This window comes from Pangasianodon hypophthalmus, chromosome 7 (assembly GCF_027358585.1).
Source record: "Pangasianodon hypophthalmus isolate fPanHyp1 chromosome 7, fPanHyp1.pri, whole genome shotgun sequence".
Lineage (NCBI taxonomy): Eukaryota > Metazoa > Chordata > Actinopteri > Siluriformes > Pangasiidae > Pangasianodon > Pangasianodon hypophthalmus.
The window spans coordinates 14164684-14187321 of NC_069716.1; the positions used below are offsets into that span (position 1 = coordinate 14164684).

Below are 22638 nucleotides of genomic sequence, written 5' to 3' on the forward strand. Positions count from 1 at the left end.
TGATTGGGAAAACCACTCAACCATGCTAGCGGTATGTTTTGACAGGCCTGTTGCAGTACAGTTTGTACTGTATCTAGCAAGCTAATAAGGGAACCAAATTCAAATTAATAACCACATAACTCCAAAAAAGTATAAAATACTGTGAAGCTTTGAAGAAATGAGAGGAGATTATATATCATTCAAACTATGATATGATAACTAACTATCGTGATATGATAACTGAGAAAAGAAATGGGTCTACTGCAAGTTTCTGAGGACAGGTTACCTGCAGTCCAGCTCTAACCATACTCACAAACTATTATACAGACAGTGCCACAGTACAAACGAGGATAGTGATCAATATCAAACAACTGGTTTCATTAAATTTTCATTAAATTTGTGTGTGAATTGAAATAAATAGACTATTTATACTTATAAACAAAATAATCCATAATTGCAGTATTGCAGTAGGTAAAGCCAATTATATGATTTGAAGCCATACATCGAGGTTCATATTAGTGGCTCTACATAGTTAAAAGTAAATGTACACAATGTGTGTAATTTGTGTGTGTGTGTGTGTGTGTGTGTAAATATTTAAGGTTTTGGAGACTGGTAACACATGCTACACGATTTCCAGTCCAGTGGGCCTAAGGCAGTGATTAGCCTATTATCCTGTTGCACATCTAAATTGCAAAATAAAAGACTTATTGCAAACTTGCATTTAAGTAGGTTAAAAGCAAGGACAGAGGAATTACCACATGAAATGTTTTCATTCACATCCCTAGAATAAAAGACAAAAGAAAAAGAGGAAATGAATAAAATGTACTGTATCATTATTATTATTATTATTATTATTATTATTATTATTATTATTACTAATACTAATAACTTTAACTTTATTTATAAAGCACTTTTCATACATGTGGTAGCTCAAAGTGCTTTATAGTCAAGTGAAATGAATAATGGAATGGAATGCACAGATGAAAATAAAAGAAGTGAAAATAGTATAATACTGAATAAAATGAACTATGTATAAAAATATAAAAAAAAAACAAAAATAAATTGATAAAGAATAATTAAAAATATGGTAATTTGTAAGGTAATTTGGTAAATGAATTTTAAAATAATGAACAAAAAAAAAAAAAAAAAAAAGAAACCATGAATACCAAACACAGGATGTACTTTCAACTGAATGCCAAGTTAAAAAGTGATTTTCTACTGCTTGAGTGTACCGAGTCTGACTGCTTAATGCAAAGTGGTATAAAGTTCCACAGTTTTGAAGTGTAGTAACAAAAGGTCTGTATTTTACTGAGGGAATTCAAGAAGGCTGACATTAGCAGATCTCAGCTCACATGTTGGAGCATAGATAGAAAGGCGTTCAGTGAGGTACACAGGTGCTGAGCTATTTAGAGCTTTAAAAACAAGTAAATGATTTTTTTTTTAAACTGCAAGATGTTTCCAGACATGTATGTAGAACTATCTGAGACACAGCTGTCAAGAAAGCATTGACATTCAGGTGGGATTGTGATTGAGAGTTAATGTCATGTTTTCTAATTATATTTCCTAAAGGCAGCATACGGTATGCAGCATGAAAAGCAGTGGTCTTAAAATGCCTCGTAGAACTCCACAGCTAAGTGATTTTTTTAATGAGTGATAAACTAGAAGCTCTCTACCCATCAAATAAGATCTTTACTAAGGTCTTTACTAGTCTAAAACTATCCCTGAGAGACTCACCCAGTTTTCAAGATGATGGATCAGGATCTTGTAACCCACTGTGTCAAATGCTGCACTGAGATCAAGCAAAACCAGAATAGATATTTCATGTGCATCCTGACTAAGCCTAAGGCCATTCACCACACGGAGCAGTGCTGTCTCTTTACTGTGGGAACTGATTACTATGGAAACCTGACTGGAATTTTTCAAGTAGGTTGTTAGGTACCAGGTATTCATTTAATTGTATAAATACAACCTTCAATTTACAAATATTACTTTAAAAGGTTATATTTGAGATGAATCTAAAATGAATGACCATGGTTGAATCCATGCAACCCTTTTTTAACAGGGGCTTGATAACAAGGCAGTCTCAATAGCATGTGGGATACCTCCAGGTGACGGGGAGGAGTTCAAAAATTGATGTCAAGACAGGGGCGAGCTCAAGTCCCATTTTATCTACAGTATTTTTAAGTGCTCTATGGTCAATAAGGGACAAAGACGTCATAGTTGCTGTGGTGGTTGATCAAGTGGCTTTCTGAGCTATGCTTTGGCTGATCAAAAATATTTTCAAATTTGGGTGGGTGGGTGTGAGGCGGCTTAGCCCCGCTATCCCACTGATACCAGTCGCCCCTGCTTATCTATCATTTAACCACATGAAGAATAACTGGATAACAAAGCCTCAGACTGGTAAGATCTAAAAATTGTAGGCATGGCAGCAGACCCATATTCTGGTTGTAACTCATGCACATTGTATTATGGTTACACCTGCACTCTATATTTTGCAGTGTGAAGGATCCATATGGGAGAAATCCCAATGCCTATGTCTAATACTTCCCTAGTAAATAATGTCGAGACTATCGTAAATAGGATGGCAAAATACTTTTGTTGACATACTTTTGTTTTAGTATGTGTGTCCTGTTTAACATAGCCAAGGCGAATAGCTACTGTTTAATTTAGTAAACATGCTGCTCAGTATGCCGTTGTGGACGTAAGAGAAATAAACCTGTTCATTTGGATAGACATCAAACGCTTCCTTAATCCCTAAATGTGCAGTAAATGGGGCATAACGGCATTTACCCCCCTCGCTAGTGCACTCTGTATCCGACAGGAAGCCATTTGGGATTGTTCCGTGGCGCTGAAGGCTACACTGGCCATGCCGTTAACACAGCCACACCCAGCTGTGAGGCTGAGATGATGGAATCGTCTGTCTACTGTATTAGTGCCTCAAACGTGCATATTAATCTGCCTAGAGTTTAAGGAGTTGTTTGTTTACCATGCTTGCTTGATTATTTAGAGCAGTATACATGTGCTTGTACATGTATGCAGTGCGACGTGTGTGTAAACACTACATTCATACCTACATACTACCCTCCCCTACTGAACAGTATGTTCTCCTGTGCTGCTGCACTCATGGTGCCGTACTGAGATGAAGCACTACTGCCATCATCTGGCACAGCTTGCAAACAACCACGCTGATTGTCTCAGGCTGGTACCGCAAGCGTGTATAGAAAATAATCAATGTCCCGGTAGCATAAGACATTTTGTGGGTTTAGCGCTTCATGCCTTTAAGCATCTAATAAGCTGGCACTGAGTTCTCTTATATTAAAGCTGTATGACTCCAGTCTATAGTCTATATCTGCTGCAGTCTGTGCTCCAGTCCTCCTGTAACCCCGTTACACACACCTACACACACACACACACACACTCTAAATTCGAGATTTTTCTCTCTCTCTCTCTCTCTCTCTCTCTCTCTCTCTCTCTCGCGCTCTCTCGCTCTCCCTCCCTCCTACATTAGAATGTGCCCTGAGCTAATACTCCTGCAGCAGATGTCAAGGCTGGCTTTATTTCTCTGACAAGATACAGCTACAACATGATCCTCTGAGTGTACTCAAATCCTTAAAGTATTCTTAACTGTTCCTCAGGTACCACCTATTTCAGAGTGAATCAAAGAAAAGAAAATAGGTGTATTCAATGACCTCTGCTTTTTCTGGAAGGTCAAGCTTTACATGTTGCAGTTCTTCCTGATGTTATCCTGCTGATCTATTATGGATTAATTAATTGAAATTTGTAACTTTAAATTGAAGTGTCAGTGGCACTTGCAAGTGGAAATTCAAACTTGTATTGTTTTTGTATTTATAAAATGCAAGCAACGCCCCTTGTTGCTATTTTTATCCATCTGTGCTCATGGTTTTACATGCCTCTAGGGCTCTTGTGTGTGATGGCTGTTACTGTTTTATTTTGTCTGCATATTTATTTGTTTTGCCAGTGGAATTGCGAGTGCTTTGTATTCTGCAGATGTGTGTGAATAGGATACTTGAGGGCAGGGAGCTACAACATGGACCAGCTGCCAGATGGCTCCATTATCACACACACACCTGGAATTTGCCTCAGACGGCTTGCCATTCGACTAACACAATGATGTTTCTATCACAAACTGTGCCACCTTCAGAGCTGCGAGTATAAAAATAGGAAACGGTTCGATTAAGATTTCAGGTCATTTGTGAGCACCATGGTTTAATTTAATTTAATTTAATAGCACATGTTCTTAAATTTAAAAAACACTGATGCCCTTTTCCTATCGCCTGCATCAGCTCATTAGTAATTGCTCATGTGGGTTTCAATCACCTACAGCAGAGATGAAGACTGTACATAGACTATACACAAGCTCACACTACTGAACATACACATTTAGTTCTTTACTGATTATAGCTGCCTGTGAAAGGTCTTCTGCTTTCTTCTCAAAGAAAAAACTCACCAGAGCATGCATGAAATCTAAAAAACATACAGAAATTTCAAACAATTGCTCTTGTTAGCTTCCTTTTGCTCAGTAATGTTGTTAACAGATTGTAGTCTTATCTGAAGCCATGTCAACACTCTTTAGTTTCCTATTTGAACAGATGAGATGATTTGGAGCACATATGGCTGGAAAATGAACAGCCTCCAACAAATCCAACTCTCAGCAAGATGTTTGTAAACACTCAGAGTAGGTCTGACCTCACAGGAAGGTTTTGTGTTAATTCACATTACTAGATAAAACATGTAAGGACACACACAGAGGAACAACCTGTTTCTAGTGCACGCAACAATGAGCATATCCCCCCCTGCAGGGTCTGCAGTAGTCTGTGCGGCTGATACTGACAGCTAAGGATTTAATTGCCATAGCTCAAGTGAATAGAAGTTCAAAAGTTTTTGTTGAAGCAAAAAAGAATTTTTATTGTATCTCATTTTTATTGTAAAAAAAATCTAGACTACATTGAAAATATAGAAAACAGGACAGCCCCAAAAGCAGGTGAAATTAAGAAACAGGCAGGGATTTACCCCAGAGAGCTGGCATACATTTACCCCAAAGCCAATTCTTAGGCAGTTGTTTCTATAGTGCACAGTGTATTAGGTAAGATAATTTCATCATCACATTACTGTCAATGATTTTCATATCAGCATCACATAATTTGTAGGCTTGATTGTCAGAGCATTGTTTTTTTTTCCCGAGGCCTTTGCAGATATTGCACTTCAGATCACTCCTGACTGCAACTCCACTAATTTAGCACAAATTGAGTCCAGGATCAATATAGCTACAACATGCACACTATCTACTAGGGGAGATGCAGCTATTACCTGTCTCAGAGATTATTAATGGTAAATTATGCCATACATCTAAAACTACATTAGATGTGAGAATACTACAAATAAATACATTTAATTCATATAACTAGGCACAGACTTAACTCTAAAACACAGTAAAAAAGTAAAAAAAAAAAAAAAAAAAGCAACAAAACAATTTTCAAGAAGGAAGAGAATGGGTGAGCCCATTTACACCTGGTCGTTTCATGCATTGTGTCTGGATTGTGTCCTGATAGGATTTTAATCCCATGTATTTAACCTCGTAGCCAAATGCATCTCTGGTTAGCTTGACTGAAGCCTGATAGTTGTATTTCCTGTTAATATGCAAATCAGCTCATTACATTTTGTACACCAACTACCATTGTTGTCTCTGTTTTTAGTGGTTTTATGAATAAGACAGTTGCAGCATGTGCATCACCTGTTCGGTTGGATTTTGTCTGTCTAATATGGCTAGGAGAGACAGACACATTTACGGTATATATATATATATATCAGATATATAGACTATCAGGATATTATATATATATAATCCTGATAGTCAAGACTTTTGCAATGACGAGGTGTAAACAGGGCCATTTTGTGTTGTCTCATTATGATGGAGTAAGAGTATGTCAGCTTAAGAGTAGAAACTGAAACAAATAAGATCTGTAAAAATAAAGGCTTTAAAAATATCACAGTAGATAACAAGGCAGAGATCAATCTCATAAAGCTCTATATATGTAAAAATGTTACCCTTATATTGAAATACACAAAATATATAAGGGGTGCCAAGTACATGGAATGCTTTGAACTGAAATATACAACTTACAATAAATCTAACATGTAGATTGAAATAACTTTATATATATACTGCATGTTCCCAATATTTATTACAATAAAAAATTAAACCTTTTATACAGAATTTAGAAATTCACAAAATAAATAAATGTGTGGCCATAAACCAAATCTCAATTGTATATCATATATATTTATATACTGTATATCCTGTCTTACATGGCATTTGATTTCTATAAACATTGATTAAGGAATAATGGAGAAATACTCTGCTTCTGAAGCAGATGATTAATGAATTTGTCATTGTACTGTCTCTGTATTCAGTAAATATATAAAGGAATGTCTTATTAAACTTTCTCTTATGACAGGGAATGCCCATTTCCATAGTAAGACAACAAATCCTTAAGGAATGTTTGTAATATGATTTGAAAATAACCTGGTCTCAGCCATGTGGTTTTGTAGGCAGAGACTGTTAGTCCAGAACAACATTTTTCCATTGGCATATTTTTGCACCTAATCTAAGATATAAAAAATAATTTGAACCGTTTGTGCCAGTTACGGAAAGCACTCTTTCACTCTGGTCATCAATAAATCACAGGCAAGCACTTCACCGCTCTTAAGTGAAAATATTCTTGAACCTACTATCTGTTGGGTTCTTTTCGTTCCATAGCAGCTGTCTGTCAACACTTCTCTGTGCTGTTTGGCTCTGTTTTAGGGGGAGTATATTAAAAACTGCAGGTAAGTCCAAGGAGATGAAACATAATAAGAAACTGGCACATGGCAGAACAATCCCTGGTCCAGTGAACGGCTGGTCTCTGATTACAGGATGGCGTAATGGATTGCAGGTGATGCCACAGAGCCAGCCAGTAGAGCTTTATATAACTATCCCTTAATATTCAAATTTAGGCACAGTATCACAATATTGTGAGTAAACAACAGTCCTCAGGTGACTTTCACTGAATTATTTAAGCACAGTCTGTGGTCTCCTGACCTTGGTAAATTTTTAGGTCTCAGAGAGCTCTGTTTTCACCTGGATGAACTGGGAAGTGGGTATTTGCACAGCAACAGGCACTTGTGGACATTCTAGCAACTCTTTGGCTCCGGCAATTTCACTCTTCACCTCCAGCTCTTCCACTGGGGTTAGACCTTCACTGGGGCTGCTTGCCAGCTCTGCCCCTGCCTCTGAGTGTCCGTTAGCAAGCTGGCACATGCCCTGACTAGCAACACCAACAATCACAGTCCTATGGCCAAGCTCAGATGAATCTCCATCAGTCTCCTCCTTGCAGAACGGATTGCCATTGACCAGCGACTGCAAGAACTGTGGCTCCAGGATCTCCTCTTTTACCTGCAGATTCTGAAGCTCACCAGGCTTCAGCACGGTGGCAATGACAGTACCAGGCTGCTGCGCTACCACAGGCTGCCCGTTGGCATTGAGTGTAACCACACGGGTCAGACCATTCAGAGAGTCACTGTTGGCCAGTACAGAGGTTAGGGGCACCGTTTGCAATGTGACTGGTGCTCCTCCTTGCGATCCGGATGTAAGGACCATGGGAACAGTGGCAGGCATGTTAATGGTTCTGTAAAGACAGAGAAAGATAAAGTCAGAGGGAACATTATAGGCATTAAAGTCATTGAGTCACTGAGACATTAGAGACACAGAGATCATCATCTGAAATTTAGAGTAGTGCCAAAAAATTTATTTTTCCAAAAGCAGATTTACGGAAATCTGGATGTAAATCCAGATCCCTATTGAGCAAACCAAGTGCAATAATGGCAAAAAGATAACATGAGGAAGAAACCTTGACTTAAAAGGGATTCCATCCTCTTCTGGGTGACCCCGGGTAGTGGCATTATTACAGTTTTAGTCATATACAGAAAAGCCAAAGAGTACTACACATGGTGATACGATGTACAGTGTTCAATATGATCGTATTATGAATAGGAGTCTTGAGATGTGCAGGAAGTGACAGTTTATCCAGGTATGACTATCAATTTGAGCAGGAATGCCACCATGTCTTCTCACTACATAACGTATTACACCACTTACTATTTAACCCATTCTATTCACCATTTAGCAGTTTTAGGTTTCAGTTTTAAGAGCATAGCACTTGCCACATGCAGATATTAACAGTATTAGGCATATTTACAAAAGGTTTGTAAAAAGATAGAATTTTTCTCTCTCCAGTTAAGTCTCTCAGTTTAGCAATATTTTGCCTTTTTTTTAATTCCACTACACAAATTAAGAGAACCCCAGCTATTTCATGCGCATCTGCTTTACTCACCTCAGCGTGTGTGCAGAAGCAGGAACAGCAGCTCCCTGGTTTGGCTGCAGCACATGTACAGTCTGCAGCAGCTGCTCACTTTGTTTGCATTTGGCATTATGGTAGAGCACACTCGCTCCTGGCTCCTTCTTCACTGCTTTGGTTTGCGTGTGGCCGGACCCTTTGCCCTGGGCGCGCGATGCTCCGCGGCTCATGACACGACTGTGGCAGTTGGAGCGCTGGCCGCCAAAACCAGGGCTGGAGTCTCCACACTGCCCATCATCTTCATCAATGACCACCAGGTCCGTGGGCATCTCCTTAAACTGGTACACAAGCCTCTGACCTTCAACTTTTGCCAGAATGCCCCTCTGGTAGTAATACCTAATAAGATGAAACAACAAAGGAAAGAAAAAGGTCAGGAGACAGGACATTTTTTCACATTTGCTTTTAACGGGTTTGCTCCAGCAGTTACCTGAGAGCCCTTCCCATGGTCTCATAGTTCATATCAGGCTTGTTCTTGTGCTTTCCCCACAGCTTGGACACAGCCTTTGAGTCCACTAGCTTAAAGATACCCTTCTCTCTCTGCGTCCACTTGATATATTTGGGACAGGTGTTTTTGTCTTGCAGCAAAGCCAGCAAAAACTCCCACAGGTAAATTGTGTTACCTATGTCAAGAGAAAGAGGACAAGAATAAAAGGACAATTCGAACTTCTCTACATTTCCATATTTCACTTCATACTCCTCAGGTTATATTTAACAAATGGAATCAGAGGTGCAATTATAGCATTTCTGCTCATAACCTTAATAAATCAACTGTACTCCAGCCCTGCAGTAGACCTGGAATTAATTTGAAGGGCCAGGCAGGAGATTAATCTTGTCTGTCATGTGCTTTGGCCAGAAGTGGCTGAAAATTGCAACCCAGAGGAGTAGTGTAGGCTGCAGGGTAAGAAGCCGCAAGGGGCTCTGTCAGGATGACATCATCATGCCCTCTGGCCCACTATGACTTTCATTTCACTCACAAACACAGCACATTACAAACACCTCAACAGTTAAGCAGCCATAATTCAATCCCTCAAGAATGGAGAGGTGACAACAACAGAGACACGGAGCACAATGACGCAAAGCAGACTAACTTTAGCATATGCATGTCTGCTCTTTGGCGGCAGGACCTACCTTTTCCTTCTTTACTCTTTTTCTTTAGAGGGAGAGACGGATTGGTGATAGGGGAACAAGGGCGCACCACCCTAGGTTTGCGCACTGCAAAAAATGAAATAAAAATGATGAATCACTCCCTTTATTAATCTTAATTCTTAATCTCGTTCTTATTCTCACAATTCATACTGTTTATCATAACAGAAAAACTTTCATGAACCTGCCTCAAATACACCTAATACTTCATCAGTGATTTACTACACGAGATAAATGTAGCTAAATTTATCACCTGTTAACCAAATGAAGTGGTTGACTTTGTTTTGAAATGGCATATTTACCTTCTTAATTGTGTGTTCAATTGTGAAAATACAAATGATAGGGTGGATTTACAACACCACCTACTGGAAAGTATGTGTTACTGTAGTACCTTTATTTTTCCTAGGTGGTTTAGATGGACTCTTCTGAGGAATCTCATCCATAGATGATGTTTCTTCATCCAGAGAGACGTCCATGCAGTCAGCAGAAAGTTGCTCCGGCCGCAAAGATATGTAGGGCAGGTCTGGTTCCAGCAGAGCTCCATACGTGTGAACTACACATTACCAAGTAAGATGTAATAGACAAGACAGTGTGTGAGCAAAAATCTAAATTAGGTATCCAAGAATACAAACCAAGCTCTGATATGTAATTGTTATATAATTGAGGAAGAATTAACATTATTAGCTTACTTACAAAAACATAAACAAACAGAATTTATGATGCTGAATCCTTACATATTCACAAACTAAACAGCATTCTTTAGAAAACTAGGCTGTAGAAATATGTTACATGAATAGAATATTATTCATGAGAATACAATGTGCTGTGTTTTCAAGAAGCTCTAACAAATCCCTCGGGAAAAAAATTAGTAGACATGCCTAGACCAACAGAAAACATGTCATGTCATACTCATGCGTTTCTCGTCCAGGATGTTGTTGGGAGACTCCATATTCAGCAAAGCCTCAGCTGCCTCTATGGTCTCTACATTATCTTCTCCTCCAGAGACTGGAGTCTCTACTATAACAAAAGAAACAGAAGTTTACATTAGAGCTACATCGGAATTTTATTGTATAGGATGATCCTAACCATCAGAACTAAGGCCACAACTATAAACCAAAATAAATAATTCAAATTTTACCATTATTTTTGATAAACGAAAGACTAAAAGCAAATCTTTTTGTGTGTTTTTCAAATGGAATTATTTAATTGCTCCTTCAGTAGTGTTTGTTTTCTTTGAAAATATCACAGAGATAGTGATATAAAAAGATATTGGGATATGTTGTTAATTCTACCTCAAAAGTAATCATAACCAAGATATCACAACTGATAGTATTTGTTATGACTATCATACGACTTATTGTAAAACTCATGGCAGGCTCACCAGACAGCCCTACATCTCCCACCATAATGTTCTCCTCCACTACATCCTGCATGGTGTCCACCATGATGCCATTAGTGACCTCATCAGCCTCCAGCCCTGAGTACACCTGCATGAGGTCCGCAGCAGGCACCTGCTCCACGATCACCGCTGGAAACACAGATGGGTCATCCAGCTGCCAAACACACACCCAGAGCAATGCCGTCAGCATATTAATCTACAGTTACCAAATAAACAGTGCAAATATACTCATATTAAAACATATACACATATATAGTATATGTAGAAGCATACACTATATTTTACATATATATATATATATATATATATATATATATATATATATATATATATATATATATATATATATATATATATATATATGTGTGTGTGTGTGTGTGTGTGTGTGTGTATATATATATATATATATATATATATATATATATATATATATATGTGTGTGTGTGTGTGTGTGTGTATATATATATATATATATATATATATATGTAAAATATAGTGTATGCTTCTACATATACTATATATGTGTATATGTTTTAATATGAGTATATTTAAATATAAGTATATAAGCGAAAAACAATCAGAAACATTTTAGAGAAAAGTATGAAAAATAAAAAACTTACAATAACCTGGCTGCATAAGTGTGCATACCCCTAAACATACGTTGTTGAACCACATTTGATTATAATACACTACTCGGTCTATCATTTACGGTGAGTGTAAATGCATGCATACATTTGCCTTATACCACCAGGAGATGGTAGCAGAGTGCAACAGACCACACAAACAACAGGCCTGTGCTGCACAGGTGAAACAAACAAACAAACAAACAAATAAGCAGCTTTAAAATTGATGTAGAATATAGGGCTGCATAGAACTGTATGCAGATATATCTGGCTAGACTTGATTACCATAAACAACTAATGAGACGCACGTGTGTACAACAGCATTGCCAAGAGTAATACTGAAATGCACATGTAACTTTCCATGCTCTTGGCACAGTTTTTTTTTCCACACAAGTAACTATTGTCTCACAAGTAGCTATTGCTGTGTCATATGGCATCTTCACAGTAATCTGAGGTGTTTTACTGGTACACCACATTCACCAATAAAGGTACAAAAAAACAAGCCCTGACATCAACAAGCTGACAAAGAATTTTGCCAGAGGAGTATTCAGTGACATGCCAGAGAGTTTGGGGTACATCCCAATTTAGTGAGCACACTATATGTCAAACCTCTACGTGCTTTCAGCCTTCTTCTCTTCCTACATCCAGCTAAGGACAAAAATCCTTTCTATACGAGCAGTGTCTGAGATTTTTTCCTCTGCCCTCCTCTGCATTTAGGATTATCCATATTAGGTATAGAAATTCCACTGACATTTTTACTCCAAAAACCAAGTGAGATGTGCATGTTCTTTGGACATTTTTACTGTGAAACCCAACCCCAGTGCATGTTCTTGGTGATCTTTACCAAATCTCAACATGTAGCCTCAAACATGGCTTCTTCCTCTTTGCTGTAATCAAGTGAATTTCTAAAAGGGAAATAGCCGATAAGGATCACATATTTGCATATCTGAGTTCCCTGTTCCTGTTGTCAGAACAAAACCAGCAACGTGAACCATGCTTCCCTCTTGTAAACATTTCTCTGCTTTACCTGTCATCTCCAGCAACCATTAACCACCATGTCTGCCTGACTAGCTGATGCAACACTACATCCCATATTCCCAACATTTCGGTTCTAATATCAAGCTAACCCCAAGTGAAGGTTAGCTTTAGCCATGATGAGGCTAGACCAAAGGCCCTGGGCTAGGCCAATTATTTAACATAAATCTATGTTTAGCTTATTCAACATACAATGAACAAGTTATAGCTAGTTAAATTGAACTGACCATGTGTGTAGGTGAAGTGCATACTGTACGTATTAAGACAGGCTCACAGTAGCTTCACTCAGACATCCAGACTTGATATAATTTCACGGTCATTACAGTCTGTCTTGACATACAGTGGTAATTACTGACTTTGCAAAACTTGGTCCAGTTTGGCTGATTATTAGGGCCCAGACAAGCACCTGTACACCTCTTCTATCATAGCTCTGACGAAAAATCAACATGCACAAACACATCTAAATATATGCTAACACACACATACTGGAATTTAAATCATATTAAATTATATTTTAATAACACTTAAGTTTGAAGATTTATGGCCCACCAGTGGGACACATACTATGCCAGTAAGTGTGTAATAGTGCAGTAATGCAGGAATAGGGAGGAGTGTCGTTCTTTAGAACAATAGTAGATACACGCCCAGTGACTCCACTACCAACAGGTCAGGCTGGTCAGGCCTGAAATCCGTGTGCCATAGGACTGAATTCAGTGAACAGAGGACTGTTGCACTTGAGCCATTTATCTCACACACACACACACACACACACACACACACAATAACGCACACATACAAATGCAAACGCAAACAAAAATACACTGCATTCAGAGCAGGTTCCAGCTGCAGGCAGGACAAGCGTATACACAAACACACACTCACTGTGTAACCATTTCATTTAAGAAAGGTTAACAGATGTATTGGGTTAATTAAGATAAAAATGTGCTTAAAAGTTAAATTTGAAAATTGGTTGAGTACAGAATAAGCACAAGAAACTACTTAAAGACCTCAAAAGTCTACATTTTACAATTATTACAAACCATGTCCTCTGAATAACAAACTATTCTTGAGTAATCTCCACCTCACCCATCTCTCACACACACACACACACATACACACACACACACACAAGACTAAGGGCTCCAACTCACACTTTCCATCTGAGCCCTGACAAAAACCCACAGTCACTCCTCCTCCCTCCACTCAGTTTTTCCCCTCCCCACACCCTCCTGTCATGTCAGCAGATCAGACCTCAAAGTCCTCGACCTCTGTCCAAACCCTAACCCCCAAAAAGCCCTTAGCGATTCTCTGTTCTGAACAATCCACACACGCAGGAAATAATAATAATACAAAATTATAACTTTATATTATATATAAATACACACACATTCACAGTCCACTTTGATTTGATCGGGAACACCTGTACATCTGCTCATTTATGCAGTTATCCAATCAACCAATCATGTGGCAGCAGCAAAATGCATAAAATCATGCAGATACAGGTCAAGAGCTTCAGGTAATATTCACATCAAACATCAGACTAAAGAAAAAATGTGACCTCTGTGACTTTAATCGTGGCATGGTTGTTGGTGCCAAATGGGCTGGTCTGAGTATTTCAGAAACTGCTGAACTTCTGGGATTTTCACACACAACAGTCTCTAGAATTGAGAATGGTGCGAAAAACAAAAAACAGTGAGTGGGCACCATTTCTGTGAGTGGAAATGCCTATTGGATAAGAGAGGTCAGAGGAAAATGGCCAGATTGGTTCGACCTGCCAGGAAGGATATAGTAAATCATAAAATCACTCTTTACAATTGTGGTGAGCAGAAAAGCATCTCAGCATGCACAAAACATCAAACCTTGAAGTGGATGAGCAGAAGACCACATCAGGTTCCGCTCCTGTCAGCCAAGAAAAGGAATCTGAGCCTATCATGGGCACAGACTCACCCAACTGGACAGTTGAAGATTAGAAAAAAAAAATCACCTGGTCTTTATCCAGTCTTCAACTGTCCAGTTTGGGTGAGCTGGTGCCCATGATAGAGGAACCCAGTGTAGTCTTCTGATGTTGTAGCCCATCCACCTCAAAGTTTGATGTGTTGTATGTTCTGAGAAGCTTTTCTGCTCACCACAGTTGTAAAAAGTGCTTATTTGAGTTACTATAGACTTCCTGTCAGCTCAAACCAGTCTGATCATTCTCCTCTGATCTCTCTCATCAAGAAGGCCTGCAGACCGCGCACAGCATATTTTTTGTTTTTTTGCACCATTCTGTGTAAACTCTAGAAACTGCCATGTGTTAAACTACCAGGAGATCAAAATACTCTGAAACACTCAAAGCAGCGCATCTGGCACCAACATACATGCCACAGTTAAAGTCACCGAGATCACACTTTTTCCCCATTCTGATGTTTGGTGTGAACATTAACTGAAGCTGAATCTTGACCTGTATAAATGAGAAGGTGTACAGGTGTTCCTATTAAAATCGACAGTCAGTGTTTACATACAGTGTGTGTATATATATATATATATATACATACACACATACATACACACATATATTATAAAGAACAAAAGCATAGTGCACTGTGTATATGTATATGTCATGTCTTCTAACATGTTAGATTATTCATACAGTCTCTTAATAAAATATGTGGTTGTGTGTGACGCTGGGTACCTGATTGATTTCATCCATGCCATTGCTGGCAAACTCGAAGACGAGCTCGTTGGGCTGGACTGCAGTGGTCATGGTGCAACGGTGGACAGAGGGAGGACTCAGACCGATGGGCACTCTCCTGCCTCTCCAGAGACTCCCCACATACACACACACACCACTCTGCACCACACCCCTCAACACAGGAAGAGCTTCAAGGCGGGCACACAGCTGAAGAATTTTTATCCGCTTTCACCAAACAAGGGTGCTAAAAACAATATAAAGTTCCCTTTTTGGTCTTGTCCACACTCTTTCTCTCTCCCTCAATTTTGTGGCTCAATCCAGGGCATCTACACCTTCAAGGAGAAAAATAGGGAGAGAAGGACAGAAGAAATCACATTAGGGCCATGTTATTGAAGTTAAAATGGGCTGTAGCACTGTGTCATCTCAAAGAGAAAAAGGCTTTGGCAGACAATCCTAAGAATGAGGTATTAGCAGTAGGACAAAGATTGGTGGAATTGCTAACGTTCAGCTTTCTGTCCTTGGAGAGAATTCCCTTTTTCACAGAAGATTTAGATACCTCATTCAGGCTAGACAGAGCCCACAGCTCAAATATGTCAAAAAATGTGCCCTTGCTTTCCAGTAATGCATCCATCATGGTCCACCTTCACAAATCCTATAACTCCTGTTTACCATATCCTTAGACTTGTTGATTTGAAGGTCAGAGGAGAATGGCCAGACTGGTTCGAGCTGACAGGAAGGCTCAAATCAGCACTTTTATAGCCATGGTGAATAAAAAGCATTGCAGAATGCACAACACACCAAACCATTTTCAGGTTGTCAAATGAATAACACTTAAGTTTTTTGTTAATTCATTGTGCTCTCCTGTAAGAGAAATGTGTCCACAACTTAAAGGACAAGCACTAATCTGCTACAGTTACAGCTCAAGTAAGTGTTGTATCCATATACAATTCAGCCCTAAAGATAAGCAATGTCTCAGATTAAGGTTCTGGCTCCTCCAAGCTCCTCTGTGCAAAAAAAAAAAAAATACATCTGTGCAATTTACTCATTCATTCATTCATTAAGGGATGCCAGTCCATCGCAGACCACCATGCACACACACACACACACACACACACACACACACATTCATTCACACCTAGGGGCAATCCAGTGCCATATTTATGTATTTAACATTGGCCTCAAATGGCATTTCATGTTTTTTTTTTTTTTTCAGCCCATTTACCCAATGCATGAATTTCAGGGGTTGCTTGTAACTGAGATATCTCTGTGTTCAGCAAATTCTGCCCTGTGCACACAACTCCCATTCTGTCCGAGTAGCAGTCAATGGCCTCGGTATACTTTCATGCGAAATGAAGTTCATGAGGATTGTGAAAAGGCACCCACAGAATTTGCCCCGCTGCCATGTGTGTGACATGGAAGAAGAAGCCTTAATTTGTCACATATACATTACAGCACAGTGAAATCCTTTCTTCACATATCCCAACTTGTTAGAAAGTTGGGGTCAGAGTGCAGGGTCAGCCACGATACAGTACCCCTGGAGCAGATATGGTTAAGGGCCTTGCTCAAGGGCCCAACATTGGCAGCTTGGCAGTGCTGGGGCATGAATCCCCAACCTTCTGATCAGCAACCCAGAGTCTTAACCATTGAGCCACCACTGCCCCTGTAAAATGGTGAGTGTGAGCAAACTGTAGGGGACCCACCATTTTACCCATCCTTTGAGACTGATCTGAGTGTGAATATGCAGCCCTCCATTCTTAAGGAGTTGCACAGACATGAACTTCACAGGACACACTTTGTTCTAAAGTACACTTAACACTCAAATCATTCCGATATTCATTCCACCAAGGGTAAACTTTCAGGGTAGTAGACAGATCAGTAGAGGGCCAGTATGTTATAAATGATTAAACCAGTGGAAGGAGGAAGAGAGAAGTGAGGAGGCAGGTAGGCGAGTATGGTGGAGGGGAAATGGGATCTCTGTGGGGATTTAAATAAACCCATTTTTTTTTTAGCTTGACCATTACAGGGACAGTTGAAGCATTGCTTGACCATTACAGGGACAGTTGAAGCATTGCTTGACCATTACAGGGACAGTTGAAGCAGAGGGTGACCTGCTTCTGATAATGGATTCACAAGCACTGGGAAACAAAGATAAAGACTGGGTATGAATGAAGGGTTTTGGAGATTGGTGAAACATTATTATTGTCTTTTTCTGAGAATTACCACGAAACCTCATCCTTATTGTGTGACTCTGGACATCACCTGCCCCAAAAAGGAGGACGAGACCAGGTAGAATAAAACAGAAAGACACTAGCCTCATCACATTGAGTCCTCCAAAGGTGGACAACGGCTAATGGAACTATGTGTTCTGTGCATGTTCAGGATTGTGCTGAACATTTTCCAAACCGAATTATTTGCTCATAACTTGTTACACACAAGAACATGTGTTCTGGAAAGCTTAAGTTCTGACCATTGTTATAATATGTTTCACATCTGAATAAGATGTGGTTTCCAATGAAACGGAGAGCAAAATGCTCACAAATTGTGACTTAAAGATTAAATATCTATTGTGGTCTAATGACAGCTGTCTGTGAGTTCATGAGCCAGTCATATGATTTGCAAATGCTGGTGCACATACAGTTTTAAAATGCTGTGCTGATATTAACTGCAAAAATGAAACACACACTGGCTGCTCAGTGACGCACTGTAACTGAGATGGGGTAACATTACTGACTAGAGTAGAAACACTTGAAAGATCTGCCTTTAATAAAAATCTGATCGTTCTTTTGCATGTTGGATTCCAGAATAATAAAGTCACTACACACAGCATAAAACCCCATTATGATGGTAAGACAAAACTCGTTTACTGACACCTGCATGTGCTCTGTGAAACATTCTGGACACTGTCACAAAGTGAATATTAACAAAGTGAGCAGTTTGGAACTTTGGTACTATTATTCAGAGGTTGTTCAAAATAGAATTTATGAATACAGTGTTATAGAATATTTAAAGAGATATTATTGGTGATTTCTATTTATACGGTAATCTTGTAGAATTTTAATATTCAATACCTAACACCCACAAAACACACTTCTGTACCCACGTTGTATCTGTCTCTCTGCAGCCTTGAAAAGCATTGACACTCATGCAGTCTTCTCAGCCAGAGGTCAGAAACTGGAACCAGTTTAGCCCTGCATCATTTAACACAGGCCGCCTGCATCATTTAACACAGTTCCACATCACGCTTTCACTTCTTCTTTCTTTTTCTTCCAGTAATCAGAAGTGAAAAACCAAGGACAGCAGTCATCAGCTACAATTAGATATCTAAATCCAAACTTGACAATTCTGTTAGAAGAGCTCACTCCAGGGTCAGCAGTGTTCTTATGTGTTTCTGAACATCACTTGGACCATCTGAGGTTCATCTGCTGTCAAATGAGAGCATGTTATCAGACTTATTAAAATGTTTCATAGACAGAGAGCCTGGTGTGTTTCTTATTTGTATAAAGTCATGAGGGCTTGTGTGTATCATTGTGTGTCTACAATGATGGCGATGATGATGATGATGTGGCAGCATGCACAAATGTACATGTAATACTACTTCTTGCTATCTTAACAATGAATCGGCTCACCAGAGGGAGCAAACACTGAGTGGCCTTTGACACCAGGACAGTAGCCTATAAATGGCTGTAGAGAGCATGACAACAGCAGCCTTGTTTCAGTCCATGAGCTGCAATGCAGCACGTCATTCAGGCCTGTTGAGAGGGAGGGACAGCACGTCTGTTACTCAATACACAGAACTCCAGTGAGCAAACATTCTCCAGGGTGGGGCTCACATGGATAGACTCAGAAGCTACAGAATGACTAAGTTACACACATAAGCAGAGACAGTTCAGCTGTTTGATGCATTTGAAATCATAATTTTAAGAATTTTTCTCCACCAAAAGTGTAATTATTTTATGCATCCCTTGGATGCCTCTGTATAGGTTAGCTGTACTGAATCCATAATTAAACAGGGCAAGTTTGTATACAAATTTGTCCTCCCCCAAAGAAAGTTCAGCCCCAAACCCATTTAGTTTTCTCTGCTGAGCTTGCTGTTGACCATGAAAGGAGGCAATTTAAAACAATCAAATGACTAAACCATGAGTCACCCTGCCAGTTGAATTCTTATTTGGAAAAAGCCCATTCATGCATCAAGATATAGAGGCAAACATCATACTATTTGGATGAGGCAGAAAAAAAACATGATACAGTATGTGCGGTGAACATCAGCTGATGCACAAAAAAGGCGTAAGTGGAGGATTTGGCAAGATTGCTATATACGGGGAATGACATCATGGCCACAGTGATGTCACATGTTTTGGAGAAAAACAGGTCTTGTATAGCTCTCAGAATAGCATGGGACTGAATGAGCACTTTAAGAGAGAGAGAAATCAAGAGGTAATGATTAAGAGAGATAAGAAAGAGGTCTACAGAGGGCACTGAGGTCTTTACAGTCTGGCAAGGACTCAGGAGCTGTTTTACTGGCATTGCAAATGTTACTCCCTTCGCAAGAAGATGTCTGGATAGAGAATGTTTCCAAAGAGACACAGGAGTGTAAATCAAACTCCCCACACTCTCCCTGTTCACTCCAGAATCCAAATATCATCATTAAAAACAGCACCTTTATACCACTCTCCCAACATCTAATAAGAGACAGAACCTACAGAAGTCTTAATAAGTCAACAAATAATATTGAGATTCATTGCCTCAAAGTCAGGTATTCTGACATAGAGAGAGAAGGAGAAAATGAGACAGAGAGAGAAAGATACAAAGCAAGTAAAGATATAGAGAGAAAGTTGCTAGTAGAATATTAGTGATACCAGAACAAAGTCCCTTTCACAAGGTCATCAGCTCCTGTCAGATGAACATAGCTGTTTTTGCGAAGTTCCTGTGAGGATGTGACTCAGGGATCTGCTGCCAGTGTGAGCTACTGCAACAACATGATAGTGAACATGGGCCAAAGGAGGAGTCAAGTGAACTTGTCTTTTTTTTCTGACAGCAAAGGCAGCTGCTTAATCACTACTAATGATTTGGTTTATAAATATTAAGTTGCTTTTAAACTACTGATTACTTGCCAGTTCCACTGTGTCAGATTCAATTACAGATCCAGGCAAAAAACTGATTTCTTTCTTTAAAAAAAAATACCACACCATGCCCTAGACAAGAAAGGAACTTAATTATACAACATGGAGAAAGGTCATAGACCAACATCATGGGTGTTTGCTAATTCAATAGAATGAGACAGCAGTTATTAAGTTGCCTTGGCATGAGGTGGAGTGATGAAAGCACACGGACAAAAAAAAACTATATATATATATATATATATATATATATATATATATATATATATATATATATATATATATATATATACACACACACACATAGAGTCAGGTCCTTAAGTATTTGGACAGTGACACAATTTTTATAATTTTGCCTCTGTACTCCACCACGATGGATTTGAAATGAAGCAATCCAGATGTGATTGAAGTGCAAACCTTCAGCTTTGATTCAATGTTTAAGAGAAATATTGTATTAACTGTTTAGGAATTTCAGCCATTTTTAAATAGTCCCTCCATTTTCACAGGCTCAGAAGTAATTGGACAAACTAACAATCATAAATATTAGGATTATTTTTAATACTTGGATGCAAATCCTTTGCAGTCAAGTCTGCTGCCTGAAGTCTGGAACCCCTGGACGTCACCAAATGCTGAGTTTCCTCCCTTGAGATGCTTTACCAGCCCTTTACTGTAGCTGCCTTCAGTTGCTGTTTGTTTGTGGGTCTTTCTGCCTTCAGTTTTGTTTTCAGTAAGTGAAAAGTATGCTCAATTGGGTTGAGGTCATCAGATATTTAAGAACATTTAATTTCTTTGCCTTAAGAAGCTCTTGCATTGCTTTCATGATTCGTTTTGTACTGTACGGTGAAGCGCTGTCCTATCAGTTTTGCAGTATTTGACTGAATCTGAGTAGAAAGTATAGCTATATACACTTCAAAATTCATCCTGCTACTTCTATCAGCAGTCACATCATCAATAAACACCAGTGACCCAGTTCCATTAGCAGCCATACATGCCCATGCCATAACACTTCCTCCACCAAGTTTGACACATGATGTGGTATACTTTGGATCATGAGCCCTTCCTTTCCTTCTCCATACTCTTCTCTTCCCATCATTCTGGTACAAGTTAATCTTGCATCAGAACTGGTCAGGCTTTTTTTAGAGGTTTTTTTAGAGTCTAATCTGGCTTTTCTGCTCTTGAGAGTTACCAGTGGTTTGCATCTTGAGGTAAACCACCTGTATTTACATTCATGAAGGTGTCTCTTAATTGTAGACTTTTACAATGATATGTCTACCTCCTTCAGAGTTTTCTTGAATTGGCTAGATGGGGCTTTTCTTCACTAAAGAAAGAATTCTGCCATTATCAACTTTAGTTGTCTCCTGTGGTCATCCAGGCCTTTTGGTGTTGCTGAGCTCACCAGTGCATTCCTTCTTTTTAAGAATGTACCAAATTGTTGATGTGGTACCATATTGCTGATTTGGCCACTCCTAGAGTTTCTGCTATCTCTCTGATAAGTCTGTTTTGTTTTTTCAGCCTAATGATGGGCTCCACTTGTATCGACACCTCTTTACCAAATGCAAGTTCAATGCTTGGAATCAACTCCAGACCTTTTATCTCCTTAATCTGTCATAAAATAACGAGGAAACAGGCCACACCGGGCCATGAAACTGCTTATCAGTCAGTTGTCCAATTACTTTTGAACCTGTAAAAATGTCTGTAATTCCTAAATGGTGAATGCAATATATATAATTAAAAAGCCTAGGGGCATCCTCTAATGAGCACCAGCTGTAGTTTGAAAGAGCTGTGGAAAGACAGAAAAACAAAAGGCCCAGAAACAGTGTCATTCACAATACAATGCAGAGAGACAATTTTTCAAAAACAACTTGTAAACTGGGGATATTCTTAACTGAATGTGATACTTTAAACTCCCATTCATTTCTGCTGCACCTCAAAGCACCTGGTTTGGACCTGAGCTCCACACCCAAGTGAGACAGGGGATGAGACTTATTACTGCTGTTTAGATTACTGTGTTAGATTTGCCGAAAGCACATGTGAGAATAGGCGAGTACTAAGAGATCTGAGACACACCTACAGACAGAGAATAAGATGTTTAAAAAGGCCAATGTAGATTCTAATTAATCTGAATTCACATCTCCTCCTGCTTGAAAAAAAAGGTGTAGACTGGTAATGCTTACTTATCCGCTTATACAAGTATAGATTTAATACATATTAACTTTTCAGTTGAATCATATGCCACAAATGGTACTTAACCAGTGTA

The 22638-nt window shown here is 39.1% G+C and overlaps 1 protein-coding gene across 5 annotated transcripts in view; it reads right to left on the reverse strand.

Moving 5' to 3' along the window:
• Nucleotides 1-4900: 4900 nt before the first annotated feature.
• elf1 (E74-like ETS transcription factor 1) overlaps nt 4901-22638 on the reverse strand; it is a 40288-nt gene continuing 22550 nt past the window's right edge. For all 5 annotated transcript variants that reach the window (XM_026917810.3, XM_053235487.1, XM_026917809.3 and 2 more), the window contains exons 2-9: nt 15265-15596; nt 10918-11089; nt 10446-10553; nt 9928-10089; nt 9522-9605; nt 8821-9013; nt 8370-8729; nt 4901-7664 (exon numbers count right to left, since the gene is read on the reverse strand). In XM_026917810.3, the coding sequence (XP_026773611.1) occupies nt 7091-7664; nt 8370-8729; nt 8821-9013; nt 9522-9605; nt 9928-10089; nt 10446-10553; nt 10918-11089; nt 15265-15336 (1725 nt within the window). In that variant the 5' untranslated portion in view covers nt 15337-15596 and the 3' untranslated portion in view covers nt 4901-7090. The remainder of the gene's footprint in view (nt 7665-8369; nt 8730-8820; nt 9014-9521; nt 9606-9927; nt 10090-10445; nt 10554-10917; nt 11090-15264; nt 15597-22638) is intronic.